Consider the following 22,075-nt stretch of genomic DNA (forward strand, 5'->3'; position numbering starts at 1 on the left):
TTACATTTTAACTATCATTCGTTCAAATAGGATACATTTTACTCCTCCCTCTCTTCTGTAGTAAATTGTCTTCGCTTTGAAATATTTTTATGGCACCTCTTTCAACTATACCGCAGAGTGAGATGCGTGCGTGCGTGACACTGCCGCTGCGTGTGTATATGAGAGAGAGAGAGAGAGAGAGAGAGAGAGAGAGAGAGAGAGAGAGAGAGAGAGAGAGAGAGAGAGTTACGTCATAGACAACAACCAATGAAACCAAGGAAGGCTGTATATAAGAAGTGCCCATTCTCTGTTTTAGAGACAGAAAGAGAGTTAACTGGGACAATACTTAGCTAATATTGTTATTAACTTGGCATACCTCTGTTCACCTGAAAGGATTACACATTTTTCCTCCTTTAAGGTAGGTTGTGCAAATCATAGCTGAATGCTTTATACTACAGAATGTGGAAATGCATTTTAGGAGAGTTGTGAAAATGTGAAAATAGTTGTTTATAAGAGGCTACTTCTTGCAGTTGGATGTTTAGCTCACAATATGTTATCAGTGTCTTTACGTGGTGTAGGAGTAAACTACAATGGTTTGCATTATTGTAAGGTTACAATCTGTTTTTCAACATGCAATATAGTCAAATGATTACTAAAACCTGCAGGGGAATTCTTGAATAGACTGTTTGCTTCTAATTTATAGCAAGAGTTATTCTCTCTCACTTTGACCACAGTAACGTCCCACCTGTCTACTTCCAGGTTGTATTGAAGGTGAAAATCATCATGGCACTCATGATCCTGCCCTTCATCGGTGCAGTGTCTGTGTATGAGAGTTTGGTGGCAACGGCAACTGTTTGTCTGGTTTACCTGATGCTCAAGTGCTTCCATACGGAGATCCCCAAGGGGCTCCGTCGGCTCCCAGGACCCAAACCCCTGCCCATCATCGGAAACGTGCTGGAAGTGGGCAGCAAACCCTACCTCAGCCTCACTGCCATGAGCAAGCGCTTCGGCCCCGTCTTCCAGATACAAATCGGCATGCGTCCAGTGGTGGTCCTGAGTGGGAGTGAGACAGTGCGGCAAGCTCTCATCAAACAAGGGGAAGACTTTGCCGGCAGGCCAGACCTGTACAGCTTCCAGTTCATCAATGACGGAAAGAGTCTCGCATTCAGCACCGACCAGGCTGGTGTGTGGCGTGCCCGCCGCAAGTTGGCCATGAGTGCCCTGCGTTCCTTCTCCAGCCTTGAGGGCACGACCCCGGAGTACTCCTGCATGTTGGAGGAGCATGTCTGCAAAGAAGGAGAGTACCTTATCAAGCAGCTACACAACGTCATGAAGACCGATGGCAGCTTTGACCCCTTCCGTCACATCGTGGTGTCTGTTGCCAATGTCATCTGTGGAATGTGCTTTGGACGGCGCTACGACCACAATGACCAGGAGCTGGTCAGTTTGGTCAACATGAGTGATGAGTTTGGGCAGGTGGTCGGCAGCGGAAATCCTGCCGACTTTATGCCCATTCTGCGCTTCCTCCCGAGCAGTACCATGAAGAAGTTTGTAGCTATCAATGACCGTTTCAACACCTTTGTGCAGAAGATCGTCACTGAGCACTATGCTACTCATGATAAGGTACACATTTAAACTATATTTTACATTAAAGAATAGTGCTATAAAACATGGTTGACAAAGCCGTCTCATAACATACATTAGCTTATTACTAAGCTTAGCTGACATTCAGAACTTACCAATGGTCTTTTTTCACTTTTCAGAACAATATTCGTGACATCACAGATTCCCTCATTGATCACTGTGAGGACAGGAAGTTGGATGAAAACTCCAATATCCAGATGTCTGATGAGAAGATTGTCGGCATAGTCAATGACTTGTTCGGAGCTGGTAAGTTCCAGTCCTCCACTTGTGAATGATCATACACAAACATGACAAAATAGAAAGAAAAAAGATAAGGTGGCATCATAGCGGTTCTGTTTCTTTTACAGGTTTTGACACAATCAGTACTGCATTGTCTTGGTCTGTAATGTACCTGGTGGCTTATCCAGAGATCCAAGAAAGGCTTTACCAAGAACTGAGTAAGTGTAACTGTATTTTACTCAAGACTGAAGGAAACATCAATAGGATTGATGATATATTAGTCACCTATTCAACCAAACTGTCATTGGGGTCTCAACCCCTCCATTATGGACTATAAGATAAGAAATTGTGGCATGTGTTAACCGTGATATACTGCATGCATTTCTGACATGAAAGCTATTCTACACATATGTATGTGCGGCAATTGACAAACATTAATCTAAATAGACAATTTAAATTCATTTATAGTATATACTTTATAGAGCTCAAATGAAGGACATAATATGTGTCCTAATAGCTTAATATACAGTAGAGGTTTACTATTTAATTGATAATAAATGGCAAAATCATAGCACTGTGCAATGCATTTCCCACCCTGCCTGATGATAATCACTGTTATCTCATTGTTTCTCAACAGAGGATAAAGTTGGATTGAATCGCAGTCCTCGTATCTCTGACAGACCGGGCTTGCCTCTCGTGGATGCATTTATCCTTGAAACCTTCCGACACTCTTCCTTCCTACCTTTCACCATCCCACACTGGTAAATTTAAGTTACACTATAAAACAGGTGTGGTCTTTTTGATCTGCCAGGTGATCAGATTGAGTTGATCAAAAACAACCCAGATAGTCAGAAGTTATTATATCTTTTTATATATTAAATTATTGACTTTTTAGGTTTATTGTGTGCTTATTATTAACCACTTATGCCCTATATACTGTACTTCACTGTAGCACAAACAATGGAAATAGCCAGTCTACAAGCTCACAATGCATTGCATTGCTATTTTTGAAATATTTAGAAGATTTAGATCTAAATGACAGTAGGGCCACCAGGATATGTGTGGTTACATTTTTGACTTATTCTAATTAGCAGCCTATAATAAGATGTAAAAGCAAAGGTGGTTTTCACTGTCTGGCACTGAGTGATCACGGCAGTGTTGAAAAACGGACCAAAAAGGTTGCCCACCGCTGAAGTTATCAGAAATATATGCAAAATATGACATATATGACAGAAAATGCTCTTCCTTGTATTTTCAGCACCACTAAAGACACATCCCTCAATGGCTATTTCATCCCCAAAGATACTTGTGTCTTCATCAACCAGTGGCAGATCAATCAGGACCCGTAAGTTTGATGTCTAGTACAGAGCTTCTAAACTCCTCAGTTTCTCAGAAACTTGAGCTTGTTTTGTAGTGGGATCCAAACTTTATGTTAATCACAGTTCAGACTGGACATGATAAAAAAAATGATTACGGAACCTATAGAAGTGATATTTGGTGAATTTGTTGTACTGTAGCTCAGGAAATGGAACACAGTACTTCTCCAACTGGATCCTGCACTGCATGTCACTGTTCTTTGGTAAAATACCACTTAGATGCAGTCTGTCACTCGATGTCATTTACTATTGAATGGTCATGTCTGGTCTGAACACAACTTAAGTCTTGACAAAATTATTAATTTAATAATAACACAATAACACATAATTACAACAATGCCTCTTTTAGAGCTTCTGTGACCCTGTCAGAACATTTCATGATCCAATGCTGAGTGTCGACCCCACCAATTAAGAAATCTTGATGTATCATGGTGACAGTCTCGAGTCTGTGACTCTCTCATTTCTCGAGCTTACCTTAGTTATCTCATTCTTCACAGAGAGCTGTGGAAAGACCCATCCTCTTTCGATCCAGGCCGTTTCCTGAGCGCCGACGGCACAGAACTCAACAAGCTGGAGGGCGAGAAGGTGATGGTGTTCGGCATGGGCAAGCGGCGCTGCATCGGGGAGATGATCGCACGGAATGAATGCTACCTCTTCTTGGCCATACTCGTCCAGAGGATCCGCTTCTATGCTCTGCCTGGACAACCGCTGGACATGACCCCTGAATATGGTCTCACTATGAAACACAAACGCTGCCACCTGAGAGCCACCCTACGACCAAGGAATGAGGAATGATACTATTGTTCCACACTATGTTTGTAGGTGGTTTATGTTGACTCTGATGATATGAGTCCAGTTGTGATTAAAAAGCCGGGACGATGCTTCCTTCACAGACGGAGGATATTTATTTATAAAGCCGCTGTGGCACTGAGGCTATTGCATGGACGGGCATGTTTAGGAATGGCAAACATGAGAATCATGTTGAGAAGTTCACATGAGAGCTTTCCATGTTTCAGTTCCTACGGGTAGCTGGTGTTTCTACCAGCAGAGGCTAGACACAGATGATTAGCTTTCCTGTCCACTAGTTAATTGCTTCCACTCAGTATTAAGTCCCAGCTCATGTAACACATCCTCTTGGCTCAATACCACTCAGTAGCCGTTTTAAAACACTTAGCACCCGGGACGGGAGACTTGCTGTTGGCTCTGTGTCGGGGATGTCATATGATCTGCACATAACAGGCATGTTTGTTCCAACATGATCTGCACATAACAGGCATGTTTGTTCCAACAAATTTGACAGTTTTGTATAAAAAAAGAAAGCTAAAAGAAATGTGCCTAAAGCTGTCAATCAGGTGATACTGGAAACTGATTCCACTTCTAAGCTAACTATATTTTATTTCACTGTATTTTGTAAGACACTGAAGCTATGTTTTTATCCCAAAATGTGACCTTTTTGTGTTTTTAAATTTTGTAAAGTCATTTTTATGTTCCTAAAATGTGTATATATTTGTGATGATATGATTTTAACGTGCAGCTGTATGATTTATCAGAATACCAAAAGAGTTTTACTGAATATAGCAGTGAAGTTTTTTTTTCTTTTGTAAAATATAATGGCGTAGCATTGATTTTGTAACATGCAATGAAGGACTTGTGTACAGTGCATCATTTAGTCCTTCACAGGAATAAAAGAAGTGTGACACATTACCTGCTGTTTCTGTTGTTTTCTTGCTTCAGACATTTCTGGGGATAGTGTGGCCTTGGCCACTATTTCATTCATACACACACGCATACACATTAGGGTAATTGGAATGTACAGTATGTCATAGGAATTAATAACCAAAATGAATGAATTGATTGAGAAAAATACATACAATATTGCAGACTATTAAAGCAGTAAATCATTTAAATATAATCTATAATTGTTTCACAATATTTTACAATACCTAATAAAGAAAAAAAAGAAACATTTGAAGAGAAGAAAACAACCTTACAGAATGAGATACTGTATACTAGACCTAATGTATGTTTCAATACACATTTAGGCCCTACTGCCCACACATAGGACTGCAACCTTATTTATTGATATGACGTCATAGACGGTTATCTGCGGATAACCGCCCACAGTCCAAAGGTTAAACATTTACCAATAATGGCCCAAATGCTCATCCCTATGCAGTATGCACTACTCACACACACACACACACACACACGCACGCACGCACGCACGCACGCACGCACCCACGCACGCACCCACGCACGCACGCGCGCACGCGCGCACGCGCGCACACACACACACACACACACACACACACACACACACACACACACACACACACACACACACACACACACACACACACTAAGAAAGGTGGAAAAAGTACTCTAATCCTTAAGTTAAATAAAATTACCAATACAGCAATGATAAAAGTCAAGTAAAAGTATTTTTTTATCCCATGATTTTTGTAACCCATTCTTTCACCCAGTGCCAATGCCTAAACTGTAATCCTGGGCACTACTCTCCCTCTGCCAACCTGGGGAGGAACAGACTGAGTTGGTGCTTCCTTCAATGCACAAGGATTCCAAGCTGCTTCTTTTCACCTGAAAGGTGGGATTTTCCCCTGTAGGACGTAGCGTGTGGAAGGAACACGTTAGTTACTCCAACCAGTTCTTTTCCCCTCCATCACGACGACTGCGCTACCGACTGCGCCACTGTCCCCCAAACCATGAATACTGTATGTAATGTAAACTTGACCTTTGGCGTACTAGCCGATGTACAATTGACGCGTTGTGAGCTTGTAGATCGGCTATTTCCGGCCAATGTTCGCCCCAGAAGACCAAGGAGCCACTAGCAGGTCCCGGACCCCTGTTGAAGACTCTGATAAGCAGTACAATAAAATGGCCCTGTGATAAGGTGTATATGTTGGTAAAAACAACACTTATTTAAAAATAGAGGATAGTGAACACAAACGTTCAGAAGACATGCTGCTCCCAATTACCTGTCACTTTACACCTTCCTCCATCCCATCCCATCTCTTCCCTTCATTTTTATGGAATTGAAGAATTGTCAAAAGGAGGAGATACTGATAAAAGGCAGTGTTGAGATAACTATTTTGGATACACACACTTATTCAATGGGTAATGGGTTTGATTATTGATTTTGATATGGGTGTCAAATACTGTAATGGAGTTCCTGTCCTGTGAGAGTTCATCTTTATCTGATAATTGAGGGATTTACAGTAAGAACTGCACTTTATGATGGGTTAACCGTCCCTTGAAAAAAAAAAGGAATCATTCCTTTTGGAAACTATAACTATATGTGTTACTTATACACATATAATAATATATATTTTATTATACAAAATATAATAATAAACACATTTTGGGAATATCTGATGATCAACAGTTCAGTTAACTAAACCCCAGCCCTGTTTATTATGTTCTCATTATTGCAAGGAAGCTTCTTATACAAATAAGGAAAAAATATAGGCTACACTAACCACAAAAATGTGTCCCAGTGACCTTATAGACACATTACATCTTGAAAGGATTAGGTTTACCCTTTATTCATCTTGGGGACAAACTCTCATATTTTGATATAGTATTATGTGGTCGCCTCTCATAGAACACCTTACATATCTGAACAGGGCTTTTAAGTTTGGTTGGATAGATATGTGTCACTGGCAGTAGATAGGGTGTCTCTCAGACATATTTGTAAAGGGGAGAATGAAGAGACAATTGGTTCATATTATATCATTCCTTTATTTGATAGATACATATCGGGACCATGACTTGTATGTTTTGTGTATTTCTAATATGATTTCTTTTTTATATAATGTGCAAAAAACTAAACACTGTTCCAATGTTCCAGCTACATATTATATACAGTTGTATTACGGCATGTCATTAAATTTGCAAAGAATGATTTTAAATAATAAATGAATAAATGAAACCAACATATAATAAAAAGGAAATTATCTATGATTTGACATTTATTTTTAAAGTAAAGCACAAGAAGGCTACCTTAAAACATTGGTTCTCGTGATGCTCCTTAATGTCTAGAAAGACTGGTAGGCGAGGTTATATGTCAGGTGAAAAGAAGATGGTGGCATGATGGATCGGGTATCGGAGGAGACCCGTTGTTGTCTTTACCCTCCCAATGAGTACTATGGGGATTAGCAGGGATGGGTCTAGCGTAGAGTATGGGGAATGGGGGAATTGGCTTAACACTAAATTGGGTATATGGAGGGGAGAAAATGTTTTCTTTTATTATCTTCTATGGGCAGGGTTTCTTTTTTTATACTACATGTGTACGTACCGTGATGGCCTCAGATCTCGTGCTAACTTATATCAATGACTACTGTGATGGGAATGGGACTTGGGATGTCATCAATATGTGTATGTACCTGCCTCATTATGACACTGTACTTTAATAAAAAAGATTAAAAAAACAAAACAAACATTGGTTCTCAAAGTGGGGTCCGGGGACCCCCAGGGGTCCTTGAGGGAGTTCCAGGGGGTCCTCAGCTAAATGATATAGGAACCAAATGTACCCTTATGTGTATGAGAGTTGAATTAATATAATCTGGGGTCTCAGAGATAGACATACCATTAAATGGGGTCTGAAGCCTAATATAATGTAAAATTTGGGGGTCCTTGACATGAAAATGTCTGAGAACCACTGCCTTAAAATCACCAACATTGACAACCTCCCCCTCCCCCCCCCTACCCCTCCCCCTCCCCCTCTCCCACCCTCTCCCTCTCCAGACTTCACTACAAACAAACCCACGTGAGTCACAGTCACCGGAAGTGACGTTCAACCCGGAAAACAACAAATAATCCCACTGCTCATCAGGCTAAATTGGAAGCAGATTGTTTTGGATTTGATTTCCTCATTAACTGGGTGACTATTGTTGTTGGCATGGTTGTTGGTCTTTTGTCTGCGCCAGGTTGAATTTGTGCCGTCTCTTTTTCGTTCGAAAGAAACGGTTAACGCCTGCAACAGGTCAGTAACGCGGTGCATAGTAGAAGGAATCAGCTAGCTAAAATAGTGTTAGCGGTATGTTGTTAACCCAGGTTATTATTATGATGGTGGCTGCTATACTGTTTTATCAGCGATACGGAGCACTAACGTTTTGTGTGACTTTCTTTAACATGTTCTTATTTACAGCTACATTTTCTAACGAAGCTTGTGCGCAGTGGTTCTCAAACATGTTCATGTCAAGGTCAATGACCCCCAAATTGACACTTATTAGCCCCCAGTTTGACATGCATTTAGGCTACTACCGACCCCATTTAAATGCATTTATAACTACGGTAGCTATCAGCTGGGGTCCCCCTGGAACTCCCTCAAGAACCACTGGGGGTCCCCGGACTCCACCTTGAGAACTAATCCAAGAGTATCAACATTGGACCATTCACACAGATGACACTGACAGGTCATTATGTTTACTGACGGGTCATTATGTTTACTAGTAGTATACAATATATGAAGACAAGGGAACATAGGGGTCAAATGCACCAGGAGGAATTCTGTATTGTGGTAATCTTTTATCAATATTAATTTGTAAAATATGGCGTAGCATTGATTTTGTAACATGCAATGAAGGACTTGTGTACAGTGCATCAAATCATTTATTATTTTAGACTCTTAATAGGTTCATATAAAAGACATACAGGTTTTTTTTAAGATAAAAGAGGTACATCTACAAAACATATATACCCCTCCCTCTCCAATGTCTCCAAAAACTAGACGAATACCCAGTGCTGCTCTTATTAGGCATGGTTAAGGCTTCAGTATAAACTAAAGCCATTATAATCGTTTCCCCTCATTCAACGTTGTTATAAAACTATCAGATTTCTGAGGACAGCATCTAGAGTGGGAACATCACCACTGGGAGCCTCAGCAAGATTCTGAAAGCATCATTACATCCTATGGCACATTGGCACATTATGTTTTAACATCTTTATTGTGTGTGTGTGTGTGTGTGTGTGTGTGTGTGTGTGTGTGTGTGTGTGTGTGTGTGTGCTTTTTTTTTTGTGTGTGTGCTTTTTGTTTTGTTTTCATGGTGTAGTCATTGTGAAGAAATGGCCTCTGCAGACTGGCTGGGTAGTGTGGTGTCTATATACTGCGGGCCAACCCTGGGAGTTTACCAGGGAGAAGTGTCCAGTGTGGACCAGTCCAAACAGACCATCTCTCTGAGGGAAGCGTTCCACAATGGGGTGAAGTGTGCTGTTCCTGAGATCACCTTCAAGTAAGGACTTATTAATGACTATTCAAAATTTGAGACACAGACAGATACAGACACCCACCACCCCAGTGGGTAAATTCATGGTTGTTAACCTTTTTGGGCCGCAATTGATAAGCACTTGAAATTGTATCCGTTGAGGCCTTACATTTAGTTTGACTCGGTTCCCTGGACTTTTTTGTGTTATCCTTTTAGGCCGGCTTTACACTGCCACTGAAATCTAGCCTGAATCATATCTGAGTCACATCAAAAGAGAGAGAAAACACGTGAGCTAAATAGATAAAACCAGTGAGAAGAGCGAAACACAAGAGTAAAGAAAAGAAGAGAGAAAAAACAATATTTTAACGTGTTTGTTTTTGTTGTTGTCGCATTTCCTGAATGTAATCAACTAGCGCCAACGTTGAGACTTAACGTCATGACGCCTACATCGTTACCACGGTAACCAAAGCAGATATGTCGCCGCAGGGCAGCTTTGGGCTGACGCTGTTAAAATCAGTCTGAACACACAGATCAGATCTGTGTCACTTGCAAATGCAGTGTGAAAAGTCGGGCCAAAAGATCGGATTTGAGAACCAAATCGGATTTGGGATGGATTTGACTGCAGTCTAAATCCGGCCTTAGTCTAAATGTCTGACTTTACCTATTCTATTAAATCAATCCATAGATACATATTGTGAAAATGGCAGATCTACAAGCGTCGTAAGCAGGGGTCAACAATATGTCCGTACACGGATGAATGTGTCCGTGGCAAGACTTGGAAAGGAAAGGAAAAACGCCTCGACAGCAACATTGTACAATATCATTATTTACTTAATTGTAGGAGCACTTGAGTTCAAAACCGTTGTTCCAGGATCATTTAGTCACTGATAGGCACAATTATTACATAATCGCCTAATTGCAATTATTTGAGATATTTTTTTTTTGCATAATCATTTCCATGTTGAAAAATGTTAATATATTCAAACATTTTCAAAAAGAATGGAAATGGGGGGCACTGTGGCGCAGTCAGTAGTGCTGTCGCCTCACAGCTAGAAGGTCCTGGGTTTGATTCCCGCCGGGGGACACTGTGGGTGCTGGGGGCGTGTTCCCTCCTCCGCGTCATCAGTGCCCACACCCTAGGTGGGGTTGGCAAAAGGGCCTTTCTGTGTGGAGTTTGCATGTTCTCCCCGTGTCTCCTAGGGTAGATACCCTCACAAAAACATGCAGTAATCCTGGTCTCTATAAAGCCTCCCCCTGGCCAGCCGGGGCGCCTGATGGAGGGGAATGGAACGGGTTGGAATAACGTGTTCCTTCCACGCGCTACGTCCAACCGGGGAAGCTCCCCCTGTCAGGTGATAAGAAGCGGCCTGCTCACTCCTCATGCATTGAAGGAAGCATGAGATCAGTTCGGGGCCCTCCCCAGGTTGGCAGAGGGAGAGTAGAGCCCAGGATCACAGCTTAGGCAATTGACACCGGATGAAAAAATGGGTTACAAAAATCGTGGGATAAAAATTAGGAAAAAAAAAAGAATGGAAATGGCAGATCTACAAGCTGAAAACGCATTACATCGTGATGCAATAGCTAAAATGCAGTTGTTGTGTACCTTATTTTGTTTCTCAATTCATACATACCTGCAGCTTATTTTTTTATTGCATATTTGTTTTGTGTGTTCTTTAGTTTTTTTTTTATTAATTATGAATGTTCAATCACACTTATGTCCAAAATGCATATATCTGACACCCCATGGGGAATATGCAAAAAATATACTAAAAAGATTATAAAGTTATTTATCATATCTGCTCTTTGTGCCTTTTGTTTTCAAAGCCTAAAAGCCAAACAGATGTAACTTTTATTCATAATGCTCCAATGTTCCAACGACAAAAGCACAATTAAATCATTAATTGCAATTATTTGAGCAACAATTAATCGCCAAGTAATATTTCATAATTGTGACAGGCCTAGGAACTGACCAACATCTTTTAGACAGCTGGTTGCTCTGGGTCAATGTTTTTTTACACGTATTGTGCTTTGTACCAAAGCCCACCTAAAGGTCAAGATCTCAAGACACACCTGTATTCATATCCGTGGAAATTGGCCTCTAACACGTGTTATCATTCTGTTCCTTATGCAATACCAAATAAAAAGTGTAACCGCTGAAACCCTATATCATACTTTAACAAATGCAGTTTAAGAAAATTGCTAAAATAAGCATTTACTCTGACAACATGTCGTTGAACCATTTGCGCTTTGAGCTTGTAGATCTGATTTAAGGCAATCCTGCAGTGACATACTGTATATTGTACACTAATTGGGAACCACAGCTAGCATGTTGCAGACATTTCTTAATTTGTCAGTTTTCAGACTTATATCCTATTTTGGAAAGCAGGTCAAATCATCTTATGTGTCTTCTTGATGTAGTGCCATGGACATTAAGGAGCTAAAGTTCCTAGACGAGAGTAGTGCCAACAGGACCAATGATGTTTCCCAGCCAGCTACAACAGAACCTGGCCCCACATACTCCGCACCTGCTGGCCAGAGCAACAGGACCAGTCACTCTGCCAACAACACTCCCAGTGCTCCAGTTGCCAGCCAACGTAAAGGTGAGTGGAAGGGAAACTTGGAGCAGTGGATATGAAAATAGCCAAATTATTCGATACCCTAACCCTGTGGGTGAATGTCATAATTTGGTAATTTTTGCTGATAATAGAAAAATCTAAACGGTCCACACACTGGATCAGTGGACCGTGCTTAGTTTGAATAAATAACCTAGTTGCGTGATGTTTTAAGCATTTTGGCTCTTCCTCATAGGACAAAACCTATTTTCTTTTGTTTGTAAAACTCAATATGGGAGCATATTTAATCCAGTGGTTGGACTCTATTCTAGCTTGTTCTTCTGTCTAGCACCTGGGATTTAATCTTTCCAATGTGCGTGCTTTGTTAACTTTTGTACCTACCAAATCATACTGTATCAGTACTGCTGAGCAGTAAAAAGAATGTTCACTTCTGACAGATGTGTCATATCAGTACTTAATAACGGTTGAACCCCTCAGGGATAGTAAAGCTCAAGAAATAACAAATGTAAATGGTGTAGGCCTATTTGTGGCATTGGATATCATTGCTGTCGGGCAGAACCTGTAACTAAATAGTTGATCTGTTTATTCAAAATGAATGCCCCATTATATACTTCCATCGTATGACTGTCACACACACATAGCGAAAAATAACTAGTCTCTATTGGCACTTTCGCTACTGGCATTTGCCAATGCCAGTTATCACAGAGAAGACTGTAGTGTGAAACTGGGTAGTGGGTGACTATTTGCCCAGTCATGGTCATAACAGCTGTCATCTGTTGACCAAGCAAAACATTTATATTGTTCTGTGGTATACTGTTCCAAGAGGAAAGTTACTGTTACCTAATAGTTGTCACATATTATCTAACGCTCTTCCTCGTTCCATGTCCCTGCACATTATGCAAATGCCACTGTGAACCTAAAGATGCACTGACATACGACGTACGCACAGACTGGGCAACAGTAATCACTCAGAATCACACTATCCGATATAGATGATGAACATTGTGGCACATGTAGGTTACTGTAAAGGTAGTCTCACACAGCCAGACAAATAATCCTCAATCTCCAATGCTATATATATATAGTCTGGCACTACACCGTTCCGTTCACAAAAATATATTTTAAAATATCTTTAAAATCTATTTTTTAATTTCAATTTCTGCTAAGCAGCAAGCTACTGTATATATGTCACGTTTTTTTTGCGTCTCAGAGAATTAGAGAAACGGAGCGCTTGCCGTGCCGCACAGGGCGGAACAAGCGGTCGCCACAACAACGTCCTCCAGGCGGAGCCACTCGATTGTCCACGACATTGCAAGCGGCGCGAAGGCCAGCAGGCGCTCGGGGGCGAAGAGCGGGCCAGGGCCGGCCGCGCGAGTTACGAAGCCGTGGTGAATGCAATCTTTACGGCCTGGGCAAGCCCACGATAAACGCCCTGTCCAAGTGACTACAATGGAGCTAATGGCTAAGCTAGGCTAGGCTAGGCTAGTAAATAAAGAAAGGCAGTCGCAAACGAGTGACGTCAGCGCCTTCACTATTGAATGGCTGCGTCGCCATCTGGTGGTGATTAGTGTGTGGTGAACTACAAAACGAGCGCTCTTACCACAGTCTCCCTGAGTTACCCAAAATGACTGTAACATATATATGCTTGGATGAATTTGATTTATATTAGGATATGTTTGTGTGACTGTAAAGCTGAAACTAAGTGGGGAGGAGGCGTCACATCTGCTTTATCGCTTGTTCATGATCAGGGCTTTCGTCCTCCAGACTGTATGACCGGAAGGAAGCATTTGAAAATTGTGGGAGGCAACAATCTGGCCACGCGAGACTACAGTAAAAGCAACAAGTTATGGAGCACCTGTGTCCTAATTTGTAGATCACATTGTAGTCTCCACGATCATGACATTTTACTTAACAGTTCATTTTCAAACAAATAATGGTGATTAATAATTTTAACCTATTTTAATGATCTTAACTCACTTAGCGCCGAGCGACTTTCGGGGCGACTAACTAATGATGGCGTTTAGTGCCGAGCGACTCGGAGCGACTTTTATATAAAAGCATTGTTTAAGCTTTTAATTTGGGTTGATAGACGGAGCGGAACGGTTAGCTTACCTTCGACTAGCATACAGATGAAAACCGTGAAAAAAAAGGATACGATTATGACGTCACCTTTAAGCCATAGCTTCCTGTTTACGTAGGCCTCTGTTAGCCGCTAGGCTCAATGCAAACCATCCGACCCTCACGTAGCTTCACTAGGTCGGATTTTGATTCGGAAACTTTCTGTGTGGCATCTATATACGTTCCGATGCCCATACCAATGGTGGTTTGAGACGATCAAGCACGAATTGAGCAGTATTGAGCTCAAATGGCGGCCCGCGGCCTGTCCATTGAATGTCAATGGAGAGCATGTCATTGTACCATCCTGTTATGTCCTGAACCTCGTTTTTTATTCTGACTTAACATGGGACCACTCTAGTGGTCATCTTGTGGCATTCGCAGGCACGTGTACCTGGTTATGTAATGTGATTTTGGGGATTCAATATAGCTATTTCCTGGCGTTATAAGCGCAGATTCATATTGAAATCTGGCTCGCTCGGCGCTAAGTGAGTTAAGACCTGAGGCCGATAGTATAAATCTTCTAAATCAGTTTAGAGGACAGTTTTCAGAAAAACCTATGTTGCTATGTCAATGGTTCTCAAATCATTTCATGCCAAGGCCGCTCAAAATATTTTGTGCTTGGAACCGCCAGATCTTTTTCAAAAGATTTGCACAAATGTTCACAAACTCATTTAGCATGAAGTGACGTGCTATGAGCTTTTATATCTGCAATTTGTGAAGAATCGTGACACGTGTGTTTGTGTGTGTTGGTGTACAACATACTGTATATAAACTTGCCACAAAAAGTCTGGAAATCTAACTTTGGTCGATTATATCTCCCCTTTAATAAACCCAAATGGTATTGTATTTTTATATCATTTTTATCGTTGATTTGTCACCTTTACAACGAAGTACAGCTTGTAAGCATCGGGCATTCGAGGCATGAGCTACACAGCCAAACGTGTGGGTAGCGCCGACCAGAATTTTGCCAAAATGGCTTGCAATATACTGTTCTGCTGGCATTTACTCTCGTTTTGGGCTTCCCTGACACTGAGCTTAACATTAACAAAGTGTAAAAATTGACAATATGTGTTGTTTTTTTCGTTTCCTTATTACTGTGAGAGAGTGCAATCATTCAATGCCCCAAGTAACAAAGGTGAACACCAAAAGAACAGTATTGCAGGCCTGCCAGGTCATTTTTGGAGGGGCGCTACGCCGCTACCCACACGTTTGGCTGTGTTGCTCATTCCACGAATGCCAGTTCCTGACAAGCTGTACCTCATTGTAAAGGTGACGAATCAACGATAACAATTATATCAAACACAATACCATTTGGCACAATTAAAGGGGGGATATAATGGACAGAAAGTTGGCAAATCTTGGGTCGGCGCTACCCACACGCTTGGCTGTGTAGCTCATGCCTCGAATGCCCAATGCTTACAAGCTGTACCTCGTTGTAAAGGTGACAAATCAACGATGAAAATGATATAAAACACAATACCATTTGGGTTTATTAAAGGGGAGATATAATCGACCTAAGTTAGATTTCCGAACTTTTTGTGGCAGGTTAGATGTAAAATGACAAGACACTTTCCCGGTTTTAATGGATTAATTGTGTTTTGTGATTTCAGCTTTGGGAGATTTTATTTTATAATTCTGTTGACCTTTTAGGCTTTGTAAGGAAATATTGCAGACAAATTGAAAATGTAATACTTTTAAAATATAAATGTATATATTTATTTTGCTGAAATAGCTAATCTCTAAAGGTGGGTAACATTCTTTCAACATGGAAACGACTGATGATTATGCCTTATTTAACTAGACAGCAGTGTAATGGCAGCATATTGACAGTATAATACTGTATCAGCATATTTTCCCAGTCGTGAGAAAATATACAGTTAATTTGCCCATTTAATTTGTATTCTTCTTATTATAACGTACATATACATTCTACAAATTGGGCAGTAATATATATTGATTTTCAATTAAGTCTTATTATAGTTGTCTTGACACTTTTCATGTACTGTATGTATGTAGATGGTTACATACTGTGATATAAGACTAGGTGTCGTTGGAGTAGTGTGCCAAGGCTTACACAGACGGGGAGTAGTCCAAGATTGTGCAAATAACACTTGAGTGGTAATAAATAGCACGCTAACGGCCAGTAACAGTCATAACATGTATTCCTCCCTTGTGTCACCAGTTCCTGATAACAAACCAGAGCAGGGCCACTGTTTGCTATGACTTCCCTGATATTCCCATAGCGTGCTAAAGGGTTGTACCAAAGTTCCTCTTTACAATATGTGTGTGACTAAGATCAATAAACAACACTCCCCCCCCCCCCCACACACACACCCACCACCACACACCCATCATACACCACTCCGTCTCTGCTCCTAGAGAGGTTATGTAAAGGCTGGCTTATGTGCAATAGTGCCCTGGTTCTCCCCCCTCTCTCGTCTCTTCCCCTGCTCCCTCCCTCCGTCCCTCACTGCTTCGTAGCACAGGAAACCCCCCCATCCCCAGGAAGCTGTGTTGTGTCCCAGTGCGCTTGGAATGCCGAGGCGATATCAAATGTGGAAGGACTGTTTACCTTGTGATTTGGGAAAAGTCTTTCTCTTTCTCTTGGGCCACTGGCCCAGGAGCTGAAACAAAAATTGCAAAGGGGCCAAAGTGCTGAGTGGTGTGGGCTGGGCTGACCCCTTTCACACGCAATGCCATGCATGCATCCTCTGGCCACAAAGCCTGTGGAGATGAGGACACTTGAATGAAATTGCAGACTGCACAAGTTTGGCCTGATTTGCCTGATTATCTGACAGTATTTGGAAATGAGAGAGCTTTCATGAATGACGTGGCTAATTGGAGCCAACAACCCATGGACCCAAAATGCCTCATTAATGATGACACTTTTGGTGAAGGACCTCCTCATCTGCCCTTTTGAAAATAGTTCTCATTGACCGCTGTAGCAGATTCACAGGCATTTGGACACAGGAGCCCAGTCAACGGTTAACCACTTTGTAGCCCTATTTTATGTTTTTTGGAATATAGCCGATCTACAGCCTCATAATGCTTTATGCATTGTGATTTTTGATATTGTTTGCCTATAACAGCAAGCTATTCAGTGCAACATACTGAACAAAGTTTGTGGTAGCCATCGAACCAATCTGGCAAGCCATCGTCAAAGAAAAGGGAACGACCACTCAGTTTGTCACTCTTCCAGACTCTGTCTCGAGAGAATGCCATCAAACTGATGGCCCTTGATATGGTGTTCATAGGAGTTGATTTTCAATTCAAAGTATGTCATTTTTGTAGATCAACAGTCTCCATGTGACAAAGTATAAATGAAAGTATGAATGACTTTAAACACAACTTCCCTATTTTGGACAAGTCATTACAAACTGTGTGTGTGTGTGTGTGTGTGTGTGTGTGTGTGTGTGTGTGTGTGTGTGTGTGTGTGTGTGTGTGTGTGTGTGTGTGTGTGTGTGTGTGTGTGTGTGTGTGTGTGTGTGTGTGTGTGTGTGTGTGTGTGTGTGTGTGTGTGTGTGTGTGTGGAGATATGTGCCCATATATGGAGATCTCTGTATCTCTCAGTCCTTGTCCCCTTTTATGAGCATATTGGTTCTACTGAAAAATGTTGTTTTGTACATCATGCAAGTACAGTAACGGCAGGGGAAGTAGCTAAGAACGTAGGCAAAGATCTGAACTATCTGCGTGTCTGTAGAACCAACCATGTGCTGTGAGACCTATTTCATGTGATTCGGGCCAATTCGGCCTGGCCTTCAATTAGTAGTCAGGATCCCCTTTTATGGGCATATTGTTTGGATTGGCGGTTCTACTGAAAAATAAGTACAGTAACGGCAGGGGAAGTAGCTAAGAACGTAGGCAATGATCGGAGCTATTTGCATGCGAAAGTTGCAAACCAACCATGTGCTGTGAGACCTCTTTCATGCCATTAGGGCCAATTCGACATCAATTAGTAGTCAGGATAACAAATGTAATGTTGGCTATGTATCGGGGATCGCATCCTGGTGAAATATCTGGCAGTGTGTAATCCCTTGTCGGCGATCAATCTTATAGTGTGAAAACCACAACAATATTTGACAGCCGATTTCAAGAAGACTCCTATAGTGTGAAATACGTACTTAAACGATAAGATGAGTCTGACACTTCCGAATCGTACAGTGTGTTCGAGCCTTAAGACATAAGGCCCCTGCTCTATCCCTCAACTCATACAGCTGTTTATGACCTGTCACTGTGCTTCCCTTTAGCTTCCTCTCCTAGATTAGACGTCACAGAGATTTTCCTCTGGTTTTTGCCTTGCATGTGAACACATTTCCCCCCAGGGCCATGTGATGACAGCCCTCACACACCATCTCAATGTCCTGTTACTCCGGCCATGCCTCCTGTTTCTCACCATCACTTTGTCCCTCTGAGACTTGAGGGTAAGGTCAAGAATGCCAAGCCACGTCAGGCAGATCTTCAGACTAGGACATTTATAGAACTAGAAAGGTCCAATTCTGGGGAAATTGCAAGTGTGGTACCAATGTCCCCCCCTAATGTGTGCCTGTGTGTGCAGTCTGTGCAGTGTGCACGGCTCTGGAATGTGCAGAGCAGAGAAAATCCACGTAGCGCACCCCTTGACAGACACCAAAAGAAAGATTTTTGTGTTGCATTTCTTAGTTGCCGCCTGGTTTGATTAATTTTGTTACTCTGCCTGCACCTCGGGACCTACCCTCGCTTTCCATAGACTACAGGTTTCTACGTCATTACACACACACACACACACACACACACACACACACTCTAGTTTTGTAGTACTCGAGTCAATGACTCGTCTCGAGTCAGGACTCAAGTCCAATTTTTCATTGACTCTGTCTCGCCCTTAATTTGACTTGGACTTGACACAGTCTCGGACCAAGGGACTCGGGACTCGCCCCTCACTGAGTCCACTCGAGTCGAGTCACTACAATGCAATGGAATAAAATAAATGTATTGTATCCGTATGAGGAGCCCATTACATGTTAACATTAAGAGAGCTGTCTTGTTAAACAACGGAGCGTATCTGATGCGCATCTGACCCACCATTTGTTGTATATCCTTATCCTCGCAACAGAAAATTAGACATAGATAATTGTCGGCTTGCCATGTTGACAAACTATCTTGTAAAAGATGGAGTATCGTCCGGTTTACTAAAGACGCATCCCGTAATGAACTAATACAATATGAATTACAGGGCAATTTATTTGAGAAATGACAGTGATTCTACAGTAGTGCTCCTACTTTTCCCGTCTGGCCGTCTATTCAGACACACACACAGTTTGTGAGTGTGTGACAGTCACAGTCTTGTGTCTAGAAGAAAAACCCTCGGCTTGTTGTGGCCGGCGGCTCTTTGGCTAATGTACCCATAACACGACCAATGAGAGCTATAGATGCGTAATAGAACCCATAGCCTAGAGTGCTGCCTCTCACACACCCCCTCCATTCTAGCTATGCACATACTGAGACGTCATGCTCTAGTCTAGGGTGACATTTACAGCGCGAAATGTTCCAAGCATGGTTCTGAGCCCGGCCCGGCCCTAGGCCCATTGGTGAGATATAGAAACGGCCCGAGCCTGACTCGTTTTGGCGGGCCGAGCCGTGGTCGGGTCCCGTCGGGCTTGAAGGACTCTAATATATCATCGGTCTCTACTGTATATATGGGTAACTTGTCCAATATACATCACTGGCCAGATGGCCAAGACATGGCGCGACCTTGCCCTTAGGCGTTTTAATGGTTATTTATTCTGGAATATTAATTATATCATTGATGTCAGTTCATCATTGATGTTGTCAATTATATAGAGCTGCATGCTAAAATAAAAGGGTGCTTTGCAAACTAAGGAGAAGGCTTTCCTTGATAAGCTGCATTGGCTAGTAAAAATACTTTACAGTTTAGCTAGTTATTATTTATACTGCTGTATCCCCAGTGACCCAATTGCCAGAGAAGAAACCTTACTGTTGTACATTTATGCAAACCACTGACACATTGGTGGCTGCAACGTTGAACATTGAAATGCAATGCTGTTAAATGTGGGGTTAGGATTGGTTATGTACTTTGAATTAAAACATATATAATCTAGGATTGAGTCAACATGGTCCAGATCTAGGCACGTTCTTCAGCAATAAACACTTTTTGTGCTTTGCAGCAACATACTGTGACAATGTTTTCTCTGGCATCAAGACTGATCCTCAGTGTCCTCATAAATCTCACTACTTTATTACTGCTATTCACTAGTTTGCTTGACTTGGAAAGCTGCCCAGTTCATTCAGACGTCTGGTTCAACCATTGACAAAAAGGTTTTGTTGATGAATAGCCACATAGTCCTCCCATTTAAAAAAAGAAGGAAAAAGGACCTAGCTTTTGATGTGTGTATGTGTGGAGGGTTCGTTTCGCTTCCACATCAGTACTAAATTGTTCTTTGGATTGTTTATGATAATAAAGAAAATGATCTCTAAACGAAACAATAAAATATTAATTTGATTTCATTTCATAACTATTAATTGCAAAAATGTGTAGCTGCTCTATATGTTGTTCAACTCTCTTCTGAATGAACACAAGAGATCATGGATCAGTTGTCTGTCATTTAAGACCGGTAGTAATGTAAGGTCAGGTTATTGTTATTGTGTAGTCGTGACACAGTGGCAGGTTATAGATGGCTGTCTGATTCGCTAGCGCCTTTTGTATGAATGGCAGTCTATTTTGACTGAGCGTCCCGGTGTCTTGCGTGACAGGGCCGAGAGTACCTTAGCTGTCACTGTGACATTAGCGTGCGACCGTGGCTTTCTTGTCTGTAGCTTAGCGTGAGAGCTCAGGCACTGCGGCCTGTGTTGAATGCCAGGTTTTTCCAGTTTTGTCCTTTTTTTTTGTGTGTGTTCCCATCTTGGTTCATTTTGTTTTATTTTGTTTGTGCATGCATGTATGTAAACTGTGAAAATGTTGAGTGGCACGCAGATAGATAATTGATTTGTGTTTGTTTGCGGCTATAGTGATTTCTCCTGCGTCTGTGTACAAGCTAGCTTTGAAGAAGTAAATGGCTTTATCAGTGAAAGTCACACAGGAGTTAGAAATATATTAGTAATTTGAACCTTACAGCTGCTGTTTTAGGTAGTTTATCCCATTCGTAATCCTTGAGGTATGATGGAATGCATAACTCTTTCTTGGAAGGAAGGTGATTACTTGGACTGGCTCAATGGCTTTCCAGGAAATGTTCATCTTTTGTGCTTGATATGACCGCCAAGATGAGAAATAAAATGCAACCAAGATGCCAAGTGGGGGGATCCAAAGGAATAAGAGGCAGTTTAGGTGGCTCACTGCAGCTTTAGAAAACACTTTCCTCCTACATATGTTAAATCTTATTTACAAGGATTAGAATTAAGTCAACCATAAAAGCGCATATCATTTCCAAATACAACTTGTCTTGTCGTTTCTCTTTTTTTGTGATTTATTTTTTATATTAATTACTTTTTTGATTAGCAGAGCGGATGCCACTTCTTCCTTAAGATATCCACAGGCGTATTGGGGTCAAAGGTTAATGGTCGCCGACTCACCGTTAAGACGTCTGGGGATGTCTTACCTGGTTACCAGGTAAACGGAACCTGCGGTAGCGGCTGTTGAGCAAAAAAATACTACATATCCCATCATGCAACTTGGCCACAAGCATCATGGAGCGTCTATTCTCCATAGACTCCGGGTCTATGCTAATGCAAAGAAACGGCTTTATTTCGGAATCTACTTTCAGAACGCCAAGAAGGCAGGGAGCCGCCCTTTTTCACGGCGACACTGGGCCTTGACGATAAGCCGCGGTTAGGATTTTAGTTTTGCAACCAAATGCAAACAGTCTGATGTCCATTTTAAAACCGTCAGATTACACAGCATGCACACGCACGTGGCTTCTAGGGCTCTTTTGGGCTCTTCAAAATAAAG

General features: G+C 41.7%; 2 protein-coding genes across 3 annotated transcripts in view; both read left to right on the forward strand.

The window, feature by feature from the left end:
- The first annotated feature begins 302 nt into the window (after positions 1-302).
- cyp1a (cytochrome P450, family 1, subfamily A) lies at positions 303-4,536 on the forward strand. The gene is made up of 7 exons (XM_080729786.1): positions 303-397; positions 739-1,602; positions 1,743-1,869; positions 1,971-2,060; positions 2,480-2,603; positions 3,101-3,187; positions 3,716-4,536. The coding sequence occupies exons 2-7, from the start codon at positions 763-765 to the stop codon at positions 4,011-4,013; spliced, it is 1,566 nt and encodes a 521-aa protein (XP_080585912.1). The 5' UTR covers positions 303-397; positions 739-762; the 3' UTR covers positions 4,014-4,536.
- Positions 4,537-8,055: 3,519 nt separating this feature from the next.
- The window catches only part of LOC308288139 (enhancer of mRNA-decapping protein 3-like), a 38,044-nt gene continuing 24,024 nt past the window's right edge, over positions 8,056-22,075 (forward strand). The window contains exons 1-3 of one of the 2 annotated variants that reach the window (XM_080729488.1): positions 8,056-8,118; positions 9,290-9,469; positions 11,861-12,042. In XM_080729488.1, coding sequence (XP_080585614.1) covers positions 9,303-9,469; positions 11,861-12,042 — 349 coding nt within the window. In that variant the 5' untranslated portion in view covers positions 8,056-8,118; positions 9,290-9,302. The other variant, XM_080729487.1, reaches the window with a different exon arrangement.

The sequence above is a fragment of the Nannobrachium achirus genome (genome assembly GCF_963921795.1).
Source record: "Nannobrachium achirus genome assembly, chromosome: 7".
In the NCBI taxonomy this organism is placed as follows: domain Eukaryota; kingdom Metazoa; phylum Chordata; class Actinopteri; order Myctophiformes; family Myctophidae; genus Nannobrachium; species Nannobrachium achirus.

Bases quoted from the DNA above. Each gene is read 5' to 3' on its own strand.
- cyp1a (XM_080729786.1), top strand. From the start codon at position 763: ATGGCACTCATGATCCTGCCCTTCATCGGTGCAGTGTCTGTGTATGAG. The intron at 2,061-2,479 runs GTAAGTGTAACT...GTTTCTCAACAG, and splicing joins AAGGCTTTACCAAGAACTGA to AGGATAAAGTTGGATTGAAT. The intron at 2,604-3,100 runs GTAAATTTAAGT...TTGTATTTTCAG, and splicing joins CCTTTCACCATCCCACACTG to CACCACTAAAGACACATCCC.